This window comes from Mesoplodon mirus (assembly GCF_964341445.2).
Source record: "Mesoplodon mirus genome assembly, contig: SUPER_14_unloc_1, whole genome shotgun sequence".
Classification (NCBI taxonomy): Eukaryota; Metazoa; Chordata; class Mammalia; order Artiodactyla; family Ziphiidae; genus Mesoplodon; species Mesoplodon mirus.
The window spans coordinates 3,919,779-3,940,082 of record NW_028295795.1 but is presented as its reverse complement, the minus strand read 5'-3'; the positions used below and the strand labels follow the sequence as shown (position 1 = coordinate 3,940,082).

At 42.3% G+C, this 20,304-nt stretch overlaps 2 protein-coding genes across 2 annotated transcripts in view; one reads left to right on the top strand and one right to left on the bottom strand.

Moving 5' to 3' along the window:
- The window catches only part of LOC309816131 (protein FAM170A-like), a gene marked incomplete at both ends in the record, with an annotated part of 592,257 nt that overhangs the window by 132,849 nt on the left and 439,104 nt on the right, over window positions 1-20,304 (top strand). The window lies entirely within an intron of this gene.
- Window positions 13,553-18,418, bottom strand: LOC309816116 (zinc finger protein-like; the record flags this gene model as incomplete). The annotated part of the gene is made up of 4 exons (XM_082646785.1): window positions 18,252-18,418; window positions 17,727-17,777; window positions 15,597-15,642; window positions 13,553-13,714 (listed from the first exon to the last, which is right to left on the bottom strand). The coding sequence occupies exons 1-4, from the start codon at window positions 18,284-18,286 to the stop codon at window positions 13,553-13,555; spliced, it is 294 nt and encodes a 97-aa protein (XP_082502911.1). The 5' UTR covers window positions 18,287-18,418.

Genomic DNA, 20,304 nt, shown 5'->3' with positions numbered 1-20,304 from the left:
AGGGGAGAAGGAAACTGGGCTTTCTTTGGCAGGGACTGAAGCCAAACGCCAAAACACCTCATTCCCTGACATTGTGTAAAGGTGAACGTGTTTTGTTAGCATCTTACAACCCGTGCAGAAGCAAGGGAAAATCCTTTCTAGAGACAGACATCAACATCCTAGGTCTCAAGTTATTTCTGTAATTATAAAATCTGTGACATTGCTATTTGACCAAGTGAACTTTAAGGGGAAGGAAAAAGCATTACTTGACATACGGAGGGACACTTCACAGTCATAAAAGTTTCAAATTCTCAGAAACTAATAACTTCAGCTGATACTTTATAAAGCAAACATTGACAGAACCATGAAGAGAAACATTCAAATTCATAATTGGATCTGGAGATTGGAACACATACATAGAGGGAAATGTTGAGCCTTAAAAGCATATATTAAAGTAGCAAGGGGGGCTTCCCTGGTGGCGCAGTGGTTGAGAGTCCGCCTGCCGATGCAGGGGACATGGGTTCGTGCCCTGGTCCGGGAAGATCCCACATACCACGGAGCGGCTGGGCCCGTGAGCCATGGCTGCTGAGCCTGGGCGTCCGGAGCCTGTGCTCCGCAACGGGAGAGGCCACAACAGTGAGAGGCCCGCGTACAGCAAGGAAAACAAAAACAAAACAAAACAAAACAAATAAAGTAGAAAGGAAGTTGAAAATTGATTCAGAAAACATCCATTTCAGGAAATTAATAAATGAATAATAAAACTGAAGAAGGCAGATGGAAAAATATAAGATCAGATGAATGAAATACAAAAATAAAGTAGATCCCACACACACCCACAAAACAGAAATTAAAGAAACAAACAAAACAAACAAAAAAAGATCATCCATAGTATAAACAAAGATTTTTTCAAAAATGTGTTCCAAATTCTTTCAGGAAAATATCCTCCAAGAACTATTCCTGACTTAAGCCAACATAGCACACAGGATTTCTTTCCACTACAAGGAAAGTGAAATCTTGGATATAGCATGATGAAATACGGTAACATGATTAAGTTTTATTTATTCACCTCCTGTTCCCTATGGCACCCTCCACTCCCTTCTCTACCCCGTAAGCTACCATTCTAATTTGTTTGATGTGTTTTCTTTTGGGTGTGTTCTTGTGCAAAATGTGCACTTGTGTATATTTTCAATTCATATAAATAATATTGTGTCATAAAATTCATTCTGGTGTTTATTTCCTTCATTCAGGAGTATATTTTTAAGATTCACCCATCCAGGCTTCCCTGGTGGCACAGTGGTTGAGAGTCTGCCTGCCGATGCAGGGGACGCGGGTTCATGCCCCAGTCTGGGAAAATCCCACATGCCGTGGAGCGGCTGGGCCCGTGAGCCATGGCTGCTGAGCCTGCACGTCCGGAGCCTGTGCTCCGCAGCGGGAGAGGCCACAACAGCGAGAGGCCCACGTACTGCAGAAAAACAAACAAACAAAAAAAACATTCACCCCTCTATCTAATTTGTTTCATAGAGTTCCATTTTCTGCACCCACATTTTACCTGTACTCTTCCAACTGCCATGCCAATGATAATAAAATAAACATCTTCTTACATTTGTTTATAGACGTATCTGAGAATTTCTTTGGAACACATACCCGAGTGAAATTATTTCATAGCAAATATGTATACTTTAATAATATAGCCAGATTGACTTCCTGAACGGCTACACCAGTCCAGATTACCAAAGAGTTGCACGTCAGGTTTTTGTGCAACCACTTACCTTCATTTGGACGACTCATCACCGTTTTGCTAGTGTATTAAATGTATAGTAGTATCTTGTTTTAGTTAAATTTCTCTGATTTCTAATAAGTTTGATCTTTTCTTCAAATGCTTGGTAGCTTCATCTATAAGTGTCTACTTAAAACTTTTGCCCCATTTTCTAATGTGGATGCTGTCTTTTTCTTCCTCATTTCTATTACATATTCTGATTATTAATACCTTTTCAGTTTTACCAATTACAAGTATCCTTTCCTAATTGGGCACGTGTTTCTAAAATTTTTCTATTGTGTTCTTCATGGAATAGAAATCTTTAATTATAAGATAATAAACCAATAATTTCTTAACATCTGTGCTTCTGAAACTCCTCAGGTGAAAAAATATATTTCTACCTTTTAAAAATTAACTTTCTAGACTTATCTTTCACATGTAGGTCCTTTAAATATTTTGGAGTCTATTTATGTACATTTTATTACAGGGGATCCACTTTTATTTTTCTCCAAGAGAAATTCTTAAAAATAGTGATATTCATGGCTTGAAGATTCAATATTACAAAGATATCAGTAATCCTCAAAATGATCTATAGGCTCAATCAAACCCCAATAAAAACATCAGCATTTTTTCCCTTGGAAATTGATGAGATGTTTACAAATATTATGTGGGAAAGCAAAGAGCTACAAGAAGAGCTGGGGGCTTCCCTGGTGGCGCAGTGGTTGAGAATCTGCCTGCTAATGCAGGGGACACGGGTTTGAGCCCTGGTCTGGGAAGATCCCACATGCCACGGAGCAACTAGGCCCGTGAGCCACGTACTGAGCCTGCGCGTCTGGAGCCTGTGCTCCCCAACAAGAGGCCGTGATAGTGAGGCCCACGCACCACGATGAGGAGTGGCCCCCGCTTGCCACAACTAAAGAAAGCCCTCGCACAGAAACGAAGACCCAACACAGCAAAAATAAGTAAATAAACTCCTACCCCCAACATCTAAAAAAACATAAAAATAAAAAATAAAAGAAGAGCTGGGACAATCTGAAAGAAGAATGAAAAGAAAGATATTAGTCACATTAAACCTTACTATAAATCTACAATATAAGATAGTCTGGTGTTTGCTCAAGGATAGACAAGATAATAGACATCAAAATCCATGTTGAAACAGACATTATAACAACGTGTAAAAAGAAAACACTGCAGGGAGCTCCCTGGTGGTCTAGTGGTAAGGATTTGGCGCTTTCACTGTGGTGACCCTGGTTCAATCCCTGGTCAGGGAACTGAGATCCTGCAAGCCACGCAGCACGGCCAAAAGAAAAAAGAAAGAAAAGAAAACACTGCAGCAGAGAGGGGGAAGAACTCTTGTTAATACAGTTGATCCTTGAACTAGGGTTCAAGGGGGTTAGGGGTGCCAACCCTCTGCTAAGTTGAAAATCCAAGTATAACTTATAGCCAGTCCTCTGTACGTACATGGTTTCTCCATAATCGGCAATTCTGCATCTGAGGATTGAACCAACCTTGGATCGTGTAGTAGTGCAGTATTTACTATTCAAAAAAATCCTCGTATAAGTGCACTTGTGTAGTTTAAACCCATGTTGTCCAAGGGTCAACTATTGGTTCTCAGTCAGCTGGATATCCATATGGGAAAAATATTAATCATTACTGCATAGGATATAAAAATATAAATTCCAGAAGATCTGCAGACTTAAATTTGAAAAGTAAACAATGATGCCTTAGGAAAGAAACGTAAGATAACAGCCTTTTTGCCTTGGAGTAGGAAGAATTTCTTAAGACCAAAAAAATCACCAACTGTGAAAGAAAAAATTGAAAAATTGGACTATTTCAAAGTTAAGAAACACCGTAAACCCAAACGCAGCACTCTTGGGCCAAAAGTGAGAGAGATTTTAAAAACATCTATGGAATAAAAGACTCAGATGCATCCCTCATGCCCATGCATTCTTCAAGGGTCAACTGTATCTACCAAAGTTGAACATATACCCTATAACCCTTTGGTTCCACCCATAGAAATATCCCTCAAACAAGTGCACAAGGCACATTCTAGATTGCTCACATCACCACTAACTGTGATAGCCAAGAATGGGGAAGTACCCAATACCCACCAATAATGGGATTAATAAATAGATTTTGATATGTTTACACACTGCAATAATATCCACCAATGAAAATGAATCAACGGTATCCACTCCCATCAATATGGATAAATGTCATGGATATACTGTGGAGCAAATGAAGCCAACACAAAATAGCACCTATTACATGACTCCATTTATATCAAGTACAAAATAGGCTAAGTGAATCTACACCATTACAAATTAGTGGCTACCATATGGAAAGGAAGGTTACTAGAAAGAGCCAAAAAGGGATGCTTCTAGGGTTTGGGGTTTGTCCTGGTCCTCCAAGAACTAGACGGCAAAGTGCTGAGAAAGACTTTAATGAACAAATATTTCATTAGGGGAAACATCGGAGAGAAAATGGCAGGGAGCTCTGGAAGGCTGGCAGAACTATCAGCGCATAGTGCAAGTCTGACCCTGAGTGAAGATTTGGAAGAAAGATTTGGTAAATCATCCGAGACTGCCTTGTCATCTACGTAAAATCCTTCAAGGCTGTCAGAGTCCTTGAAAAAAGGTCACTGGACAGAGGAATCCTGGTCTCCAAGAAATGGCCTGCCTTAGGATCCCTGCTGTGCTGACTAGGAGCAATCAGGGGCAAGGCCGGCCTCCAGGCAAACGTGGTGATGGATTTAAGAGCAGCAGCTGGGACCTTTGGCCAGTTATGCTCCCTGTGGTCATAACTGTGAAACAGGAGACTCTCAACGTGGATGCTTCCTTGTGATAAGATCTGGTTGTTTATTTCTGTCAGAAATAATCCTGAAGCAACGTTGCGTCCTTCTCAGTATATCATACCCCAGAGATCTAAAACGTTCGTTTGTTCTGTTATTGATAATGTTCACCTCTTGGCTAAGGTAGTGTTCACCAAATTTATACCTACTGTATTTCTTGTTGTGATCAATACTTTGTGGAGAGATATTTGGGGTTTTGTAGCATCCTGCTCCTTGTAAACTTTCAACCAGTAGTTTTATAATTCATTGATTACTCTTGCCAGAACCTATCATTACTATGATGGTTGTAAATAATGATTTTTACATTACGTCATTCCTTCTATATGTTTATGGTTTGGCATTCTATTATGAGAGCCCTTCCTTCCCTCCCTTCCTCTTTTTTTATTCATATTCTGTATGATAATTATTTATTTTAGGGTCAAATTGCTCAGATTTACCCAGTGTGAGTCTCTTCAAGCTGGATCTTTTTACACGTCCCACCACTCTTTCCTACTTTCTGGCACAGTAAATTTTCTCCAGGATCATTCTACACTTTCCTTGCTCCAGCCCTGAAATAGAAACGTGGATATACATGCTTATATACATCACATACACATGTGTGTGTTTGTATATCCTCGCACTTCCATATCTACTTCTGTAAATACCTAGCACGTGCACTCACTCCCTCTCTCTCTCTACAGATGGGTGGACGGATGGATGGATGGGTAGACAGATCTGTATAAATAACTTATGGTCAGACTTCCATATCCGTGGTTCCTCTGTATCTGCAATTCTGCAACCATGGGTTCAACCAACCACAGATCATGTAGTACTGTAGTAATTACTATTAAAAAAAAAAAACCCTGCATATAAGTGGACCTGCCCAGTTCAAACCCATATTGTTCAAGGGTCAACTGTAACTTGCTAAATAAAGCCCTTTAACCAACTATATTAAAAATACCACCATTGGTCTGCGTATGGAATGCCATCCAAACCTGCTTTGTCCTTACTGGTGCCACATCCAGAGGGTCCTCTGCTATTATGCTCAGTTCTCTCCTCATGTGCATCTTTTCAACAAGAGAAACTTTTTTTTTTAAACCTCCACAATGTAGGTATATCCACTTTTGTTTCTAGCTCCAGGATTTTCCCTCTCCCTATTATGGATCTGTAGTTAAAGCACAGCATAAATAATAAAGCTTCAACTGTTGAAACTCATGAATTTTTCTGTGTATGCAAAATAATCTGAGAACTGTTTTGTTTTTGAAATTGGCTTCCAGAGTTCATACCATAATTTTGATCTTATATGCCTTATGACAATATAGAACAATCATATGAGGTCTTAACTGCAAGGGATAATTATTTAATACTTTTTCAAATTCTATTAAAATAATTTCCTGCTTTGGCAATACCCACTATTCAATGAAAAAAATATAACATGAAGTTATAAAATGGAAAAATATCACAAAATGCTCCTTGCCTAGGAAAACCACTCTGGAAGAGTATCCCTTTACACATGATCTTATGCATGTACACATACATGTGTGCACATGCACACATACACAAACACTAACAAAGATTTATGGTTGATTATACTATGAAGGCTACAATCTGTGACCTCTCAAAGCCCATATTGTGTATCTCCTGCGATTATGATATGTCATAAATTTTTAAAATAAATTTTTTATTTAATTTATTTATTTTGGGCTGCATTGGGTCTTCGTTGCTGCGTGCGGGCTTTCTCTAGTTGCAGTGAGTGTGGGCTACTCTTCGTTGCGGTGCACGGGCTTCTCATTGCAGTGGCTTCTCTTGTTGCGGAGCACAGGCTCTAAGCACGTAGGCTTCAGTTGTTGTGGCACACAGCCTCAGTAGTTGTGGCACACGGGCTTAGTTGCTCCACAGCATGTGGGATCTTCCTGGACCAGGGCTCGAACCCGTGTCCCCTGCAATGGCAGGCGAATTCTTAGCCACTGCACCACCAGGGAAGTCCCTGTCATCATTTCACCGGCTTCAGATTAATATAGGAATCTATCAAAACTCAAATTCTTACAGCTGTACACTAATTTCCATTAAAAAATTTAGTGACATCATTGATGTGGTGTTCATCTTTTTGGTATTTTAATCTCACAATCAATAACTTCCAATTATATGATTTCTAAATCAAAGAGATCTAATATATTCTGATATATATACTCCTTTCCTGAAACCATGCTTTACTGCAACCAATAGGGAAAAGCACATAAATGTCAGTCTTGTCTCAATAATACACTGGATAATTTTATCAGATTCCTACAAGTTTTCTGGGTATTTGCCTCATGGATGTGGGGGAAGAATATGGCATAGCCCCTACCTGAGAACTTTAGAAGAAATGCTACAATAATTAGAAGGCAAACATTTCAAAGTCTGGATGAAAATGCAGAGAATTAGAAATCAGTAAGTTCAAGGTCAACTAAAAATTTTTTTTTCTAGGGACAAACAATTTTTGTGACACTTTCAAAGTGTTACAGTAAACCCTGCCTTAATATTGACAGACAAAAAATCAATTGTATACTATGCAGTTACTGTTGTTGCAAAGTTAATCATGTTTTTTCACTCTGTACCATCAGAAAAAAAAAATCACAAGGTAGTTCAATTTCTACTGAACACAGTCCTTGGAAAACTAGACGGGGTCTCAAATAACCACCCAACTTGAGAACAGAGGCTGCGGGAGGCAAGGAGCCAGTTGCGATAGGCTAATAGCATATTAATATTGAAGATTGGGGGGCTTCCCTTCCCTGGTGGCGTAGTGGTTAAGAATCTGCCTGCCAATGCAGGGGACACGGGTTTGAGCCCTGGTCCAGGAAGATCCCACATGCTGCACAGCAGCTCAGCCGTGTGCCACAACTACTGAAGCCTGCACACCTAGAGCCCGTGCTCCACAAAGAGAAGCCACTGCAATGAGAAGCCCACACACTGCAATGAAAAGTAGCCCCCACTCACTGCAACTAGAGAAAGCCTGCGTGCAGCAATAAAGACCCAAGGCAGCCAAAAATAAATTAAAAAATATATATATTGCAGATTGGTTTTCTGCAGTGGTTTTCAGTATTTCAACAAAAGTTCATGTCCTGAATTAATTTTATTTTGCAGGTTTCCCCATCTGGATACAACTTTCATATATTATACATTTCCCCCTTTTGGTTTATTTAAAACACAAGTACTGAGCACACCTAAAAGCACTAGTCAATGATAAGGTTGTGTACATTCAGCAGCCAAGTCCCTGCCCTCATGGAGCGCACATTCTCATGGACATCAATTTTGACTAGCTCATCCTTACACTTTTGTTAAAGCCCAGACCAAACTCTTTTCCTTTCTAAGTGCTATCTCCTAAGTGACATCTGATAAATGTCAAAGTTCTGAATGCAGCCCTTACTGCACCACTCAGAAGGGATCTCTGCTGTGTGCTCTGCTGAACACTAGGATCTGTTTAGCTACTGCTTCAACACCAACTAAGTTAAAATACTTTCTCTCCTATGAGACCTGACGCTTGCAAGAATTCACGTTGCACGTGAGTTTTTTGAAAACAACATTTTGTAGAACTTCTATCCTCTGACAGTTCCTTGATGTTCTTACCACTCTCGCTGCTTTCATAAAATGTGTCCCCAGTATGCATTTTGTGATGACTTATAAGATTGGAGCGCCAACTGAAGCTCTTACCACAGGTCTCACACTTGTAAGGCTTCTCCCCTGTGTGCACTCTTTGATGAGACTGTAGCTGTGAAGGCCGACTGAAGACCTTACTGCATCTGTCACATCTGTACGGCTTCTCTCCAGTGTGGACGCTTTGATGAAGCTGAAGACTTGAGGCCTGAATGAAGTGCTTCCCACACTCCCCACACTTATATGGTTTCTCTCCTGTGTGGACCCTCTGATGCATGTCGAGGTTCAGGCTCCACTTGAAGCCCTTCCCACACTCCTCACATTTGTATGGCTTTTCTCCAGTGTGGACTTTTTGATGGGCTTGAAGGTGTGAACTCCGACCAAAGCTCTTCCCACACTCTTCACATTTGAATGGTTTTTCTCTGCTGTGGACTCTCTCATGGGCCAGAAGATTTGAGGCCTGCCTGAAGACTTTCCCACACTCCTCACAATTATACGGTTTCTCTCCGGTGTGGATTCTGCAATGAATTTTAAGATCTGCTCTACGACTGAATCCCTTCCCACACTCTTCACATTTGTATGGTTTCTCACCGGTATGGATCAGCTGGTGGATCTGAAGTCGTGAACTCTGATTGAAGCCCTGCCCACACTCCTCACACTTGTAAGGTTTCTCTACACTGTGGGCCTTCTGATGGATTTGAAGATATGAACTCTGACGGAAGCCCTTCCCACATACCTCACATTTATAGGGCTTCTCCCCTGTGTGGACAACCAGATGAACTTGATAATGGGAGTTCCTCCTGAAGCTCTTCCCACACTCCTTACAGTTGTATGGTTTCTCTCCTGTATGGACTCTTTGATGTGCCTGAAGGTTTGAACTCAGAGTAAAGCCTTTACCACACACATTACGTATGTATGATTTCTCTCCAGTGTGGACTCCCTGATGGGCCTGAAGACTTGAAGGCCGACTAAAGCCTTTCCCACATTCCTCACATTTGTAGGGTTTTTCTCCTGTGTGGACCCTCTGATGAATGTATAGATTTGAGCTACAAATGAAGCCCTTCCCACACTCCTCACATTTGTACGGTTTCTCTCCCGTATGGACTCTCTGATGGGACTGAAGGTGTGAATTCCGACTGAAGCTCTTATCACATGTGTCACATTTGAATGGTTTCTCCCCAGTGTGGACTCTCTGATGGTCCTGAAGGTGAGAGGCCTGACTGAAGGCCCTCCCACACTCCTCACAATTATAAGGTTTCTCTCCCGTGTGGACTTTACAATGAATAGTTAAGTGCTGACCTACGACTGAAGCCTTTCCCACATTCCCCACATTTGAATGGTTTCTCTACAGTGTGGACTTTCTGAGGAGTCTGCAGCTGGGAGCTCTGACTGAACTCCTTGCCACACTCATCACACTCACTGTGTTCTCATCCCACGTGAACTCTCTGATGAATATGAAGAACCGAGCTGTAACGGAAGCCTTTTCCACACTCACTGCACGTATGAGACTTCTCTTTTGAGTGTAATTGCTGGTGAAGATCAAAGGTGGAGAGATCGGTGAAGGTTTCTTTACATTCATTACACTGGTAAGGTTTTTGTCCCGTGTGAATCATAGTATTCTGATCCAGTGTTGAAATCCTCGTGCTATCTTTTCTATAATCACTGTAGCCGTAAGGTTTTTGACCCTTGTGTACTCCATGAGCATCAAGGTGATGTGAAATCCAACTGATGGTGTCAACATCCTCTTTACACTGACACAGTTTATTTTTCATGGAAATTTGCTGGTGTCTATTCTGATAATTCTGTGACTCAGCCAATGAAGTTTTCCTCCAAGAATCCTGGGCTCTCAAAGTTGCAAACCTTGGATTTCCAGGACTACTGGGATCACCTGCTTTATCATTTAATATACGGTTCTCATCTTCAGAAATTTGAATAGAGTCCTGCCCCAATCTGGCAGGGGGAATCACCTTGTTTGTGGAACTGACAACTATTTATCATGGAGTCTTGGCATCTGGTTAAGTCATTTGCAATTTGTTGCCAGATTTGCCAGCAGGAAAGCTCTTCACGTGATCCTCTGTCTTGAACGGCCCTCAACTCACTTTGATTGTTTTCTTCTAGAGGGACAGAGAATTCAGAGATGTGGACACGTGAAAGCTTTGTTCAAAGATTCAAGATTTTACACTTAAGACACAGTATGGGACTTTAATGAACCTCAGGATGGTTCAGCTTATCTTTCGCACGACAAATGAAGTTCTCTGGTTTATATACTAACAGAAACCAAGAGATGGTCTGTTAAACTCCCAAATACTTAGCATTAATGAAACCCATTTAAAACCAAATGACTACTCTGACATACTATTTCAATCATCCTTCAAAAATTACATGTCATTCCTACCATAACACAGTATCAATAAAGACAAGCATTTTGCTGTGCTCACAGCTTTAACAGTGCCTAGCAGTTAGTCAGGGCTCAAGAAATGCATGCACAGGTGAACTCAGTTTGATTTCTAGGATTCTCTACAATTCTGAATCCCAGGTTAAGTTTGAACCAAGTCAGAGAAGCGAAACAGCTTTTACAAGTCAGGTATCAGATACAGGAAAAGGACTGGAAAGTACAGTTTGGCTTAAGTTGAAAGGCTGCACCCGAGGCGGCAGCACACCAAGGGGGTTAGTGCTGAGGAGGATATGAAAGGGGCTAAAAACCGGGACTGCCCCGGTGGCACAGTGGTTAATAATCTGCCTGCCAGTGCAGGGGACACAGGTTCGAGCCCTGGTCCGGGAAGATCCCACATGCCGCAGAGCAACTAAGCCCGTGAGCCACAACTACTGAGCCCACGTGCCACAACTACTGAAGCCCGCGTTCCTAGAGACCGTGCTCTGAAACAAGAGAAGCCACTGCACTGAGAAGCCTGCGCACCACAACGAAGAGCTGCTCCCACTCACCACGACGAGAGAAAAGCCCATATGCAGCAACCAAGACCCAATGCAACCAACAATTAATTAATTTTAAAAAAGGGTCTAAGAATCAGTGGGGTTAAAAAAAAGCATGAAGACCTATGCACTGGATCCTTCTCAGGCATTTGTGCTGCCTAATATGTTCCTCCACTCCCCCTGCCAAGCAGGAGTCAAAATGTAGAGGCTAGGGAAGAATGCTGTCTCTTTAAAAACAGCATGGAAAATTTTTGGACACAGATACATTGGTCTTTAACAAGAATGAGTTCCAAAGTGAAGAATGGGCTTTATGAGTGAGCTGGGAATAAATTCCATAGCCTGTGATAAGTATTGAGAAGAAACAGACTAGAAACTATTAAAGAATGATCAAAGCACTCAAGGTGACATTATCTAAAATGCCTTCTACAAGATACATACAAATGCACACACACACACACACACAAAATGTTTGTACAGCTAACAAAGATCGATTTCTTATTAGTGAGGTGGGCTTTGGAGGAGGCAAATGGGACGCAGCGGGGCAAATCTTTTAAGGGAAAGGCTAACTCACCAGCTGGCTGTTTTCTGAGACCTGTTCTCCCCTGGTATAAGGGATAAGGAAATAGAAATTTCTTTCCTTCTATGGGAGGGTTACCTAAGAAGTAGACATAAGAATCCTCATTCACAACAGTATTTCCTCCCCAAATGAATTTGCTCTGCTACTGAGCGCTCAAGGAAAGTCACAGGGAAAGCATTTTACTCAGTTTGGTTATAATTACAGGTTCTGTACATATTTTTTGTGCAAGTTGATGAGGGCCAACTTGTACAGAAAGGCAAACACACACATACACACATCATGGGCACCTGAGAAGTTAGAATTAGGCTAGGAATTCATTTGAAGACAAAAAAACATTTAGCAATATCCCTTATTCACTCGGATTTGTTCACCGCCTACTAGCTATTTTCATGGAAGGCTAATTTCTCTATCCATTAACTCATTCGTTTATTCAAGAAATATTTAAGAGTTCCTGTCATGTACCAAGACTATGCTAAGCACTGAGGCTAGTGAGCAATAAACATATAACAGACCGAATTCCTCCTGCACTCCTGGATTACCCTCCAGTGGAAGAAAGAGAGGTGAGAAACAGGTGAACAAAATGTACATGAGTGAAACGCTTAGAGACAAAACAAGGCAGGGCAGAGAGAGTAAGAAAGAGAGGACTGTATTTTCCATAGGGTGGTCAGAGGACAGCCACCTCCTCATCTTTAAGGTGACTGACTGAAAGAAGTAGAGGCCTAAAAGATTACAGGTGAAAGAGTATTCCAGGCAGAGAGAAGGACCAGGAAAAGGCTCTGTGGCAGAAGCATCCTTTGCAGGTCTGGAAAAGATAGGGTAAGAGGGAGGAGAGGTGGTGTATTCAGGGAGGTGGTGGAGAACGAACAGCAGCCCACAGAAGGCTCTAGAAGCCACTTTAAGTGGTTTTTATTCTAAGTAAAAGAAGCCACAAGAGAATTTTGAAACAAGAACATAACCTGACTTAAAGTTACAAAAGATCACTTTGCCACCTAAAGAACAAACTGTGGGAGGAGAAGGGTGGCAACAGGTGACCAGTACAAAGACTATGCAATAATCCTGGAAAGAGATTTCCAACTGGGACCAGGTGATGGACAGCACAGGGCTGGTGAGAAGCAAAACAGATAGAGAGCTAACCACAGGAACTCACGGCTGCTTGGTTCTCACTTAAATTTCTATCTGGGTTGCTGAATTCATCAACCAAAGCCTCTCTTCTCTTTCTGTATGTTTTGTATCTCGTTTGAAGAATGAGAACATGCAAAGTCACAAGTTAACATGAACGGGCTAGAGCGAAAGTTTACTAGAAATTTGAGTTCCAACTGCATAGTCAAGGTATTGAAAGCTGTGTTTTTCAAACTTTGTATCACGACCCACTGAAGAAACAGCATTTATTTCACAACCTAGATACACAGGTAGAAAAGTATACATTACTAAAACGAAGCTTGAATGACCTATATCTAACCAATGTCTCTTTTCATGAAATCTGTTCCCACTGGCTCTCACACCACTCATGCCATCGCCCAGAGTTTCTGCTGCAATGTGTTGTACTCTTCCTAAGAAACTCTGATATTTTCTATACTATTTTATTTCATTAAAAAGTCACACGTAGGGCTCAGTAAATTGGCTTTATGATCCACTAATGGCAGGGAGGGAAATCTGAAGAAGAATACACAAGGTACAGCAAGATACTGCCGATTTACAGTTCTTTTACAAAATAATTGAAAAGGACCTGAAACACACTGTTTGGAAAGACCAGAGACATCCTCTCGTGTCCCACAGGAATTGCAGAAGTCTGGTCCCCAAACTCAGGGAACCACCTCAAGAGGCCCAAAGCCTTGAAACACCAAGGTCACAAAGACACTCGCAGAGAAAGGCTGTCCTCACCCACTGAGACCAGGTTCCCGAAGTGTTCCACCATCACATCCTGGTACAGCTTCCTCTGGGCCGAGTCCAGCAGCCCCAGCTCCTCCTCTGTGAAGGCCACGGCCACGTCCTTGAAGGTCACCGCCTCCTACGACAAACAACACCACCTCAATCTTATACCCAGTGGCCAGTGGAAGAGGGGCAGCCCCGAGGAGACGAGGAGGATGGGAAGTTGCTCCGGCTCCTGTGAGGTGTGCAGACTTCCCAGCACCCCCTCCTTCCATCCTGCCAATGCCACACACTGACTTTCCTCAGCCTCACTGGACGTGCAGCTATGAAAGAGAAAGCTTTGTGTGTTTACCTGGGGCTCTCAGACAACTCATAAGTAAACTCCCTAGAATTCTAACCACTGGATCCTGAACTAAAAAGCTTTCACTGTTTAATTATTATTGCCAAGTGCCCCAGAAACAGTTACCAATTTAGTCCTGGCAGTATTTGATGGCACCTGCTTTCTCACTGAGGTCGGAACCAGCTGAGAAGGAGTGTTATATGTGGAAACTAACCAAAAGGCCATGCCAGGTCTCTGAATGAAAACTCTCTCTTTCCCCGTTTCTGTCTTTCGCTTGAATGCAATACTCTGACTCCAGACCCTTGGTTTTCTGGGTGAGTCTGAGTTGGTTCCTCCTTTTTTCACAACCCCGATTCTTTATATTTAAAACAAAGATGAAACCAAGCACCTCTTTATACAATTGTTCTGAGCTGTCTATGCAGTGACAAGTGCTTTAAGTACCACTGGACTTTTTAAACTAAGGTCATGCATTACTCTGATTAGAAAAAAATATAAGATGGAAAAAGAAACAAACCAGTAAATAAAATACACAAAGGGTCTGACTCAAGCATGGGGAAGACTGAATCTAACTCTGGTCGTGAGAAAACTTCCAACAATACCTGATTTTTTCTGCGTGAAGCAGCAGTTTGATCCTGCTGTGCTCTGCCGTATTTGGATATTCTACCAAAAAACATCCAAGGCACCACATGTAAAACATACCTCTTAAATTCTGAATACCTAAACCTACTATGTTAAGGGCAAAAAGGGGCAATATTCTTCAGAACAGATATTTTGAGAAAAAGGTTAAATCAGGAACACTGTCACTGTAGTGCTCCTAAAACAGGAGAAGTCTTTAAACTAAATGTCTGTGCATAAAGAATAGTTTAAAGAATAGGTGCAGGGCTCCCCTGGTGGCGCAGTGGTTGAGAGTCCGCCTGCCGATGCAGGGGACACGGGTTCGTGCCCCGGTCCGGGAAGATCCCACATGCCGCGGAGCAGCTGGGCCCGTGAGCCATGGCCACTGAGCCTGCGCGTCCGGAGCCTGTGCCCCGCAACGGGAGAGGCCACAACAGTGAGAGGCCCGCATACCAGAAAAAAAAAAAAATAGGTGCATAAGTTTGCAGGAACATGATAAAGCAATTAAAAGTGAATGTTAGCTAGTATTAAATGAAAAAAACAATTTAAAACTGTATCTATGTTATAAATACGAATACACATCCATGAATACATATGATGAAGAGATTACAGAAATATAAAAGCAGCTAATTTGTAAGCAGGTAAGCAGTAGACTGGAAGATGTCCTTCATTTCCCTTAATTTTTCTTTTACTTGTAAAATAAAAAAAAATGATGAAATAAAACAAAAATTAAAACCGAAACCAATTAAATTTAACAGGAATTTTAAAAAAAGCACACATGGCACACTCAGGCCCTCATATGCTTAGACTCTCCTTGAAAGAGAAAACCCATATGGAACTATACCCAATATTTTGTAATAACCTATAAGGGAAAAGAATCTGAAAATATATGTATATATATATGTATAACTGAATCACTTTGCTGTACACCTGAAATTAATACATTGTAAATCAACTATACTCCAATCAAAAAAAAAAAAAGAAAAAGAAAAAAAGAGGAAAACCTGTGTCCAACCTGAGTACAAAAATGGCGTTTTTAACAGCAAGAAAGGCAAGCTCTACTCACCTGGAATGTGCTCATTTTCTCTCTCCTTCTGGGGCAGTGCAGAGTCCTAGCAAGACAGACAGGGAAAGAAGAAGTCAAACTGGAAACTGGTTTAAAGAAAAAGAAGTCACTAACCCACGTGGTGCTCATTGTGAATTACCAAGGCTCCCAGTCCTCGGGGTGGCTACAGCTGATTATGCTTGATGAGCAGAGCCCCACGCAGATACCAGATGCCCCCGTGAACCCCCTCAGTGGCTGTGTGAGGAATGACCTGCCCAGCCATACACAGTGGCCCCCTCACAGTGTGCCTGCAGCTTCCACAGGGGTCATTCTTATTCTGGGTATGGGGTAAACAGAGACCATGTAAGTCAGAGTAGGTTTTGGAGTCAATATGCATGGGCTCTGATCAGGCTACGCCATTCACTAGCAGTGTCACCCTGGGCAAATTATTCACATCTCTTCGCCTCAGTTCTGTCTTCTGCCAGTAGGGGAGAACACGGGCATCCACCTCGTGAGATCGTCATAAGGTAGGAAGCTCTGAGAACACCACTGTCAGGGTTTCTTATTTCTTAGCAACTGCGGTAAAGCAGATGATATTTTAGTTAGAAATTATCCTTAGAGATGTGATTTCTACCAACAGAAGACTGTCAGACATGTGGAGGTCGTACGTTGTTGCCCTGTTATGTGAGAGTCTTTATAGACTTCTGAAAATCTCTGCTTGTCTTCCTAAAGATTTTGTGACTGCAACAATAATATTTAAATTGACATGGACAACTTTTTACAAAAGGTATAAAAATACGTTAAGTTTCTTTTTAAACAGGAAGTACCCTTTTGACAATTATGCACAGAGGTAAAGAGAACTAATAAAAGCCAGGATTCTGCAACAACAATAAAAAATACTTTGACAGTCCATACCTAATTCAAATGAAAAAAAGACAGGAATCTGAATTGTAATTATATCATTATAAATATAGGAACGTTTAAGAAATAAATGGGAGACTTCCCTGGTGGTGCAGTGGATAAGACGCCACATTCCCAATGCAGGGGGCCCGGGTTCGATCTAGTACAAAAGATGGCAATGATTCCACTCCCCAAAGCTTGGGAGAGAGATATCTTCACAACTTCTAACGACCTCCATTTTGACTCTACACTTGCTAGCTGTCTTCTGCTCAATTCAGGATTCTGAAAGGGGCCCTGACAGTTGACAATAATTAGTGGGGGAATAAAATCATTGGACTAAGTAGGCCTTTGGTGAAGCCAGCTCAGTTTTATCTGTGACATCCAGCAGGGTCAATTTCCTTGGCCTCAGTTTCCAGAAAAGACCCTCTCTTGAGCTTCTCGAATTTTCACGTGCATGTGAATTACTGCGGGATCTTGTTGGAATGCAGCCTCCTGGACCCCCTACGCAGAAATTATAAATCAGAAGGTCTCGAATGGGGCTCAAGGCTGGGCATTTCTATCCAAGTGATGCCAATGCCGCTGGTTTGTGGAACACAATTTGAGTAGCACTGCAGTGTAACATCAGTCCCACAAAAAACAGCCTCCACTACACAGAAACATACACAAAGAGTAACCAGACAAAAAGGCACTAAAACATTAACAACTGTTATCTTTACATCCTAAAGTTACAGATAATTAAAATTTTTCTTTATGTATATATCTGCATTTTTCCATAATGATTATGCTACTTCTATGATATACATATTATTTGAAATAAAATAAATGACCCAGTTGAGAAAACTATCTTAAACACTCATAAAATAGCCTAAACCTTGCTCTCAAGGTCCCCACAATTAAGTCCCAACCTCCTTTCATGATATGATTCTAGCCAGTACCCTATGCTCAAAGAGAATATACCAAAGGGATTAGCAAACTCAGCTGCTGGACTCAAACTGCCTGGGTCCCAACCCCAGCTCTGCCTCCTACCATCTGGGTGAGGATGGGCCAACAGGGTTGTGTTCCCTGCCTTAAAGTAGAGAAAACAGCAGTACCAATTCACAGAGCCACCGCCTGATGGAAATGTGTTCATTTGCATAAAGCTTTTAGAATGGAAATTAGTGACCAAGGCTCAGTTATCATCCTTACCCATGTCTCATACGTTCTACAATTTATAGGAATATCTTAAGTAGAAGAATGCCAAGTCCTACTCACGTGGGGCTCTGCTGCCTCTTCCTCCGTGCAGTGCTTTTTGAGAAGCCAGGGCTGGGGAAGGAAAGGAGACTGTGAAATACCAGGGCTGTGTTTCCATCCCCACTAATTCATACCGCACCCCCTTCCGCCCCCGTACCAGCTAGAAGTCCTCTCCTTCCAAAACAGGCCAGGAGTCCAGGACAATTCAGCTTCCTGGGCTCACAGAATCCCGCTGCGAAATGGGTGCCTCCCGAATTAGCGTAGTATTAATACCAACAATGTATCAGGCAGTTGTAGACCTTTTACTTGTGCTATCTCGTTTCTCCTCACAACACTATATTAACAAGGCATTCCTTTTTCCCCCCTTTTACCGAACAGCAACGGAGGCACAGAGGAGTTAAGCAACCCACCCAGTGTGACGCCGTATGAAGCGGTAGGGCTAGCTCATAGGTGGGGGACGGGGTCAGGTTAGGGGTGAAGAAAACCGGGGAGACCCTCAAACCCCAGGAGGCACGACCTGAGCCCACCCCATCCCGGCTACGTTACCAAACGCAAAGAAGCTCCGCCCGCGGGACGTACATCACCACTCCAGGCCCTCAAACCTCCGCTTTTAGCCGCTCCTCCTCTTTCTCCCCAAATGAAAGGTCTGCAAAGGGGAAGCTTGAATGGGTCGTGAAGAGCGGACCTGAAACACCGTCACCAGGCAGAACATGGCTGCTACGTGTCCTCCTGGGGCGGAAGTGCCTGCGACTAACCCGGAACTCCTGGACCATATTTCCCAGAATTCCGCGGGTAAACCTTTACAGCGAGACGTTACTGTAGCTGCAGTATATGGGGCTACACGAGTTTACGAGCTCTGGACTACATGTCCCAGAATGCAAGGGTGGGTGCGGGGGTGTCTACCGGCACGAGCTCTGGACTACATGTTTTCACTCTGGTTTTCACTTTCCGGAATCCCTGAGAAGGTCTCAGGCCGTCTTGCCGTTCTACTGTGTAGGCCTCAGAAGAGTGTAGATTCTGTTCATTGAAAGGCGTACAAACTCAGTCGAATTTTGGACGTCTTCAAGAGGCTAAGCGACATAAAAGCATTAACAGCCACGAAGGCTTCCTGGTAAACCCCAAAGAGTTTCACCATTGGAATAAGGGGAGAAGGAAACTGGGCTTTCTTTGGCAGGGACTGAAGCCAAACGCCAAAACACCTCATTCCCTGAAATTGTGTAAAGGTGAACGTGTTTTGTTAGCATCTTACAACCCGTGCAGAAGCAAGGGAAAATCCTTTCTAGAGACAGACATCAACATCCTAGGTCTCAAGTTATTTCTGTAATTATAAAATCTGTGACATTGCTATTTGACCAAGTGAACTTTAAGGGGAAGGAAAAAGCATTACTTGACATACGGAGGGACACTTCACAGTCATAAAAGTTTCAAATTCTCAGAAACTAATAACTTCAGCTGATACTTTATAAAGCAAACATTGACAGAACCATGAAGAGAAACATTCAAATTCATAATTGGATCTGGAGATTGGAACACATACATAGAGGGAAATGTTGAGCCTTAAAAGCATATATTAAAGTAGCAAGGGGGGCTTCCCTGGTGGCGCAGTGGTTGAGAGTCCGCCTGCCGATGCAGGACACATGGGTTCGTGCCCTGGTCCGGGAAGATCCCACACACCACGGAGCGGCTGGGCCCGTGAGCCATGGCCGCTGAGCCTGGGCGTCTGGAGCCTGTGCTCCGCAACGGGAGAGGCCACAACAGTGAGAGGCCCGCGTACAGCAAGGAAAACAAAAACAAAACAAAACAAAACAAATAAAGTAGAAAGGAAGTTGAAAATTGATTCAGAAAACATCCATTTCAGGAAATTAATAAATGAATAATAAAACTGAAGAAGGCAGATGGAAAAATATAAGATCAGATGAATGAAATACAAAAATAAAGTAGATCCCACACACACCCACAAAACAGAAATTAAAGAAACAAACAAAACAAACAAAAAAAGATCATCCATAGTATAAACAAAGATTTTTTCAAAAATATGTTCCAAATTCTTTCAGGAAAATATCCTCCAAGAACTATTCCTGACTTAAGCCAACATAGCACACAGGATTTCTTTCCACTACAAGGAAAGTGAAATCTTGGATATAGCATGATGAAATACGGTAACATGATTAAGTTTTATTTATTCACCTCCTGTTCCCTATGGCACCCTCCACTCCCTTCTCTACCCCGTAAGCTACCATTCTAATTTGTTTGATGTGTTTTCTTTTGGGTGTGTTCTTGTGCAAAATGTGCACTTGTGTATATTTTCAATTCATATAAATAATATTGTGTCATAAAATTCATTCTGGTGTTTATTTCCTTCATTCAGGAGTATATTTTTAAGATTCACCCATCCAGGCTTCCCTGGTGGCACAGTGGTTGAGAGTCTGCCTGCCGATGCAGGGGACGCGGGTTCATGCCCCAGTCTGGGAAAATCCCACATGCCGTGGAGCGGCTGGGCCCGTGAGCCATGGCTGCTGAGCCTGCACGTCCGGAGCCTGTGCTCCGCAGCGGGAGAGGCCACAGCAGCGAGAGGCCCACGTACCGCAGAAAAACAAAC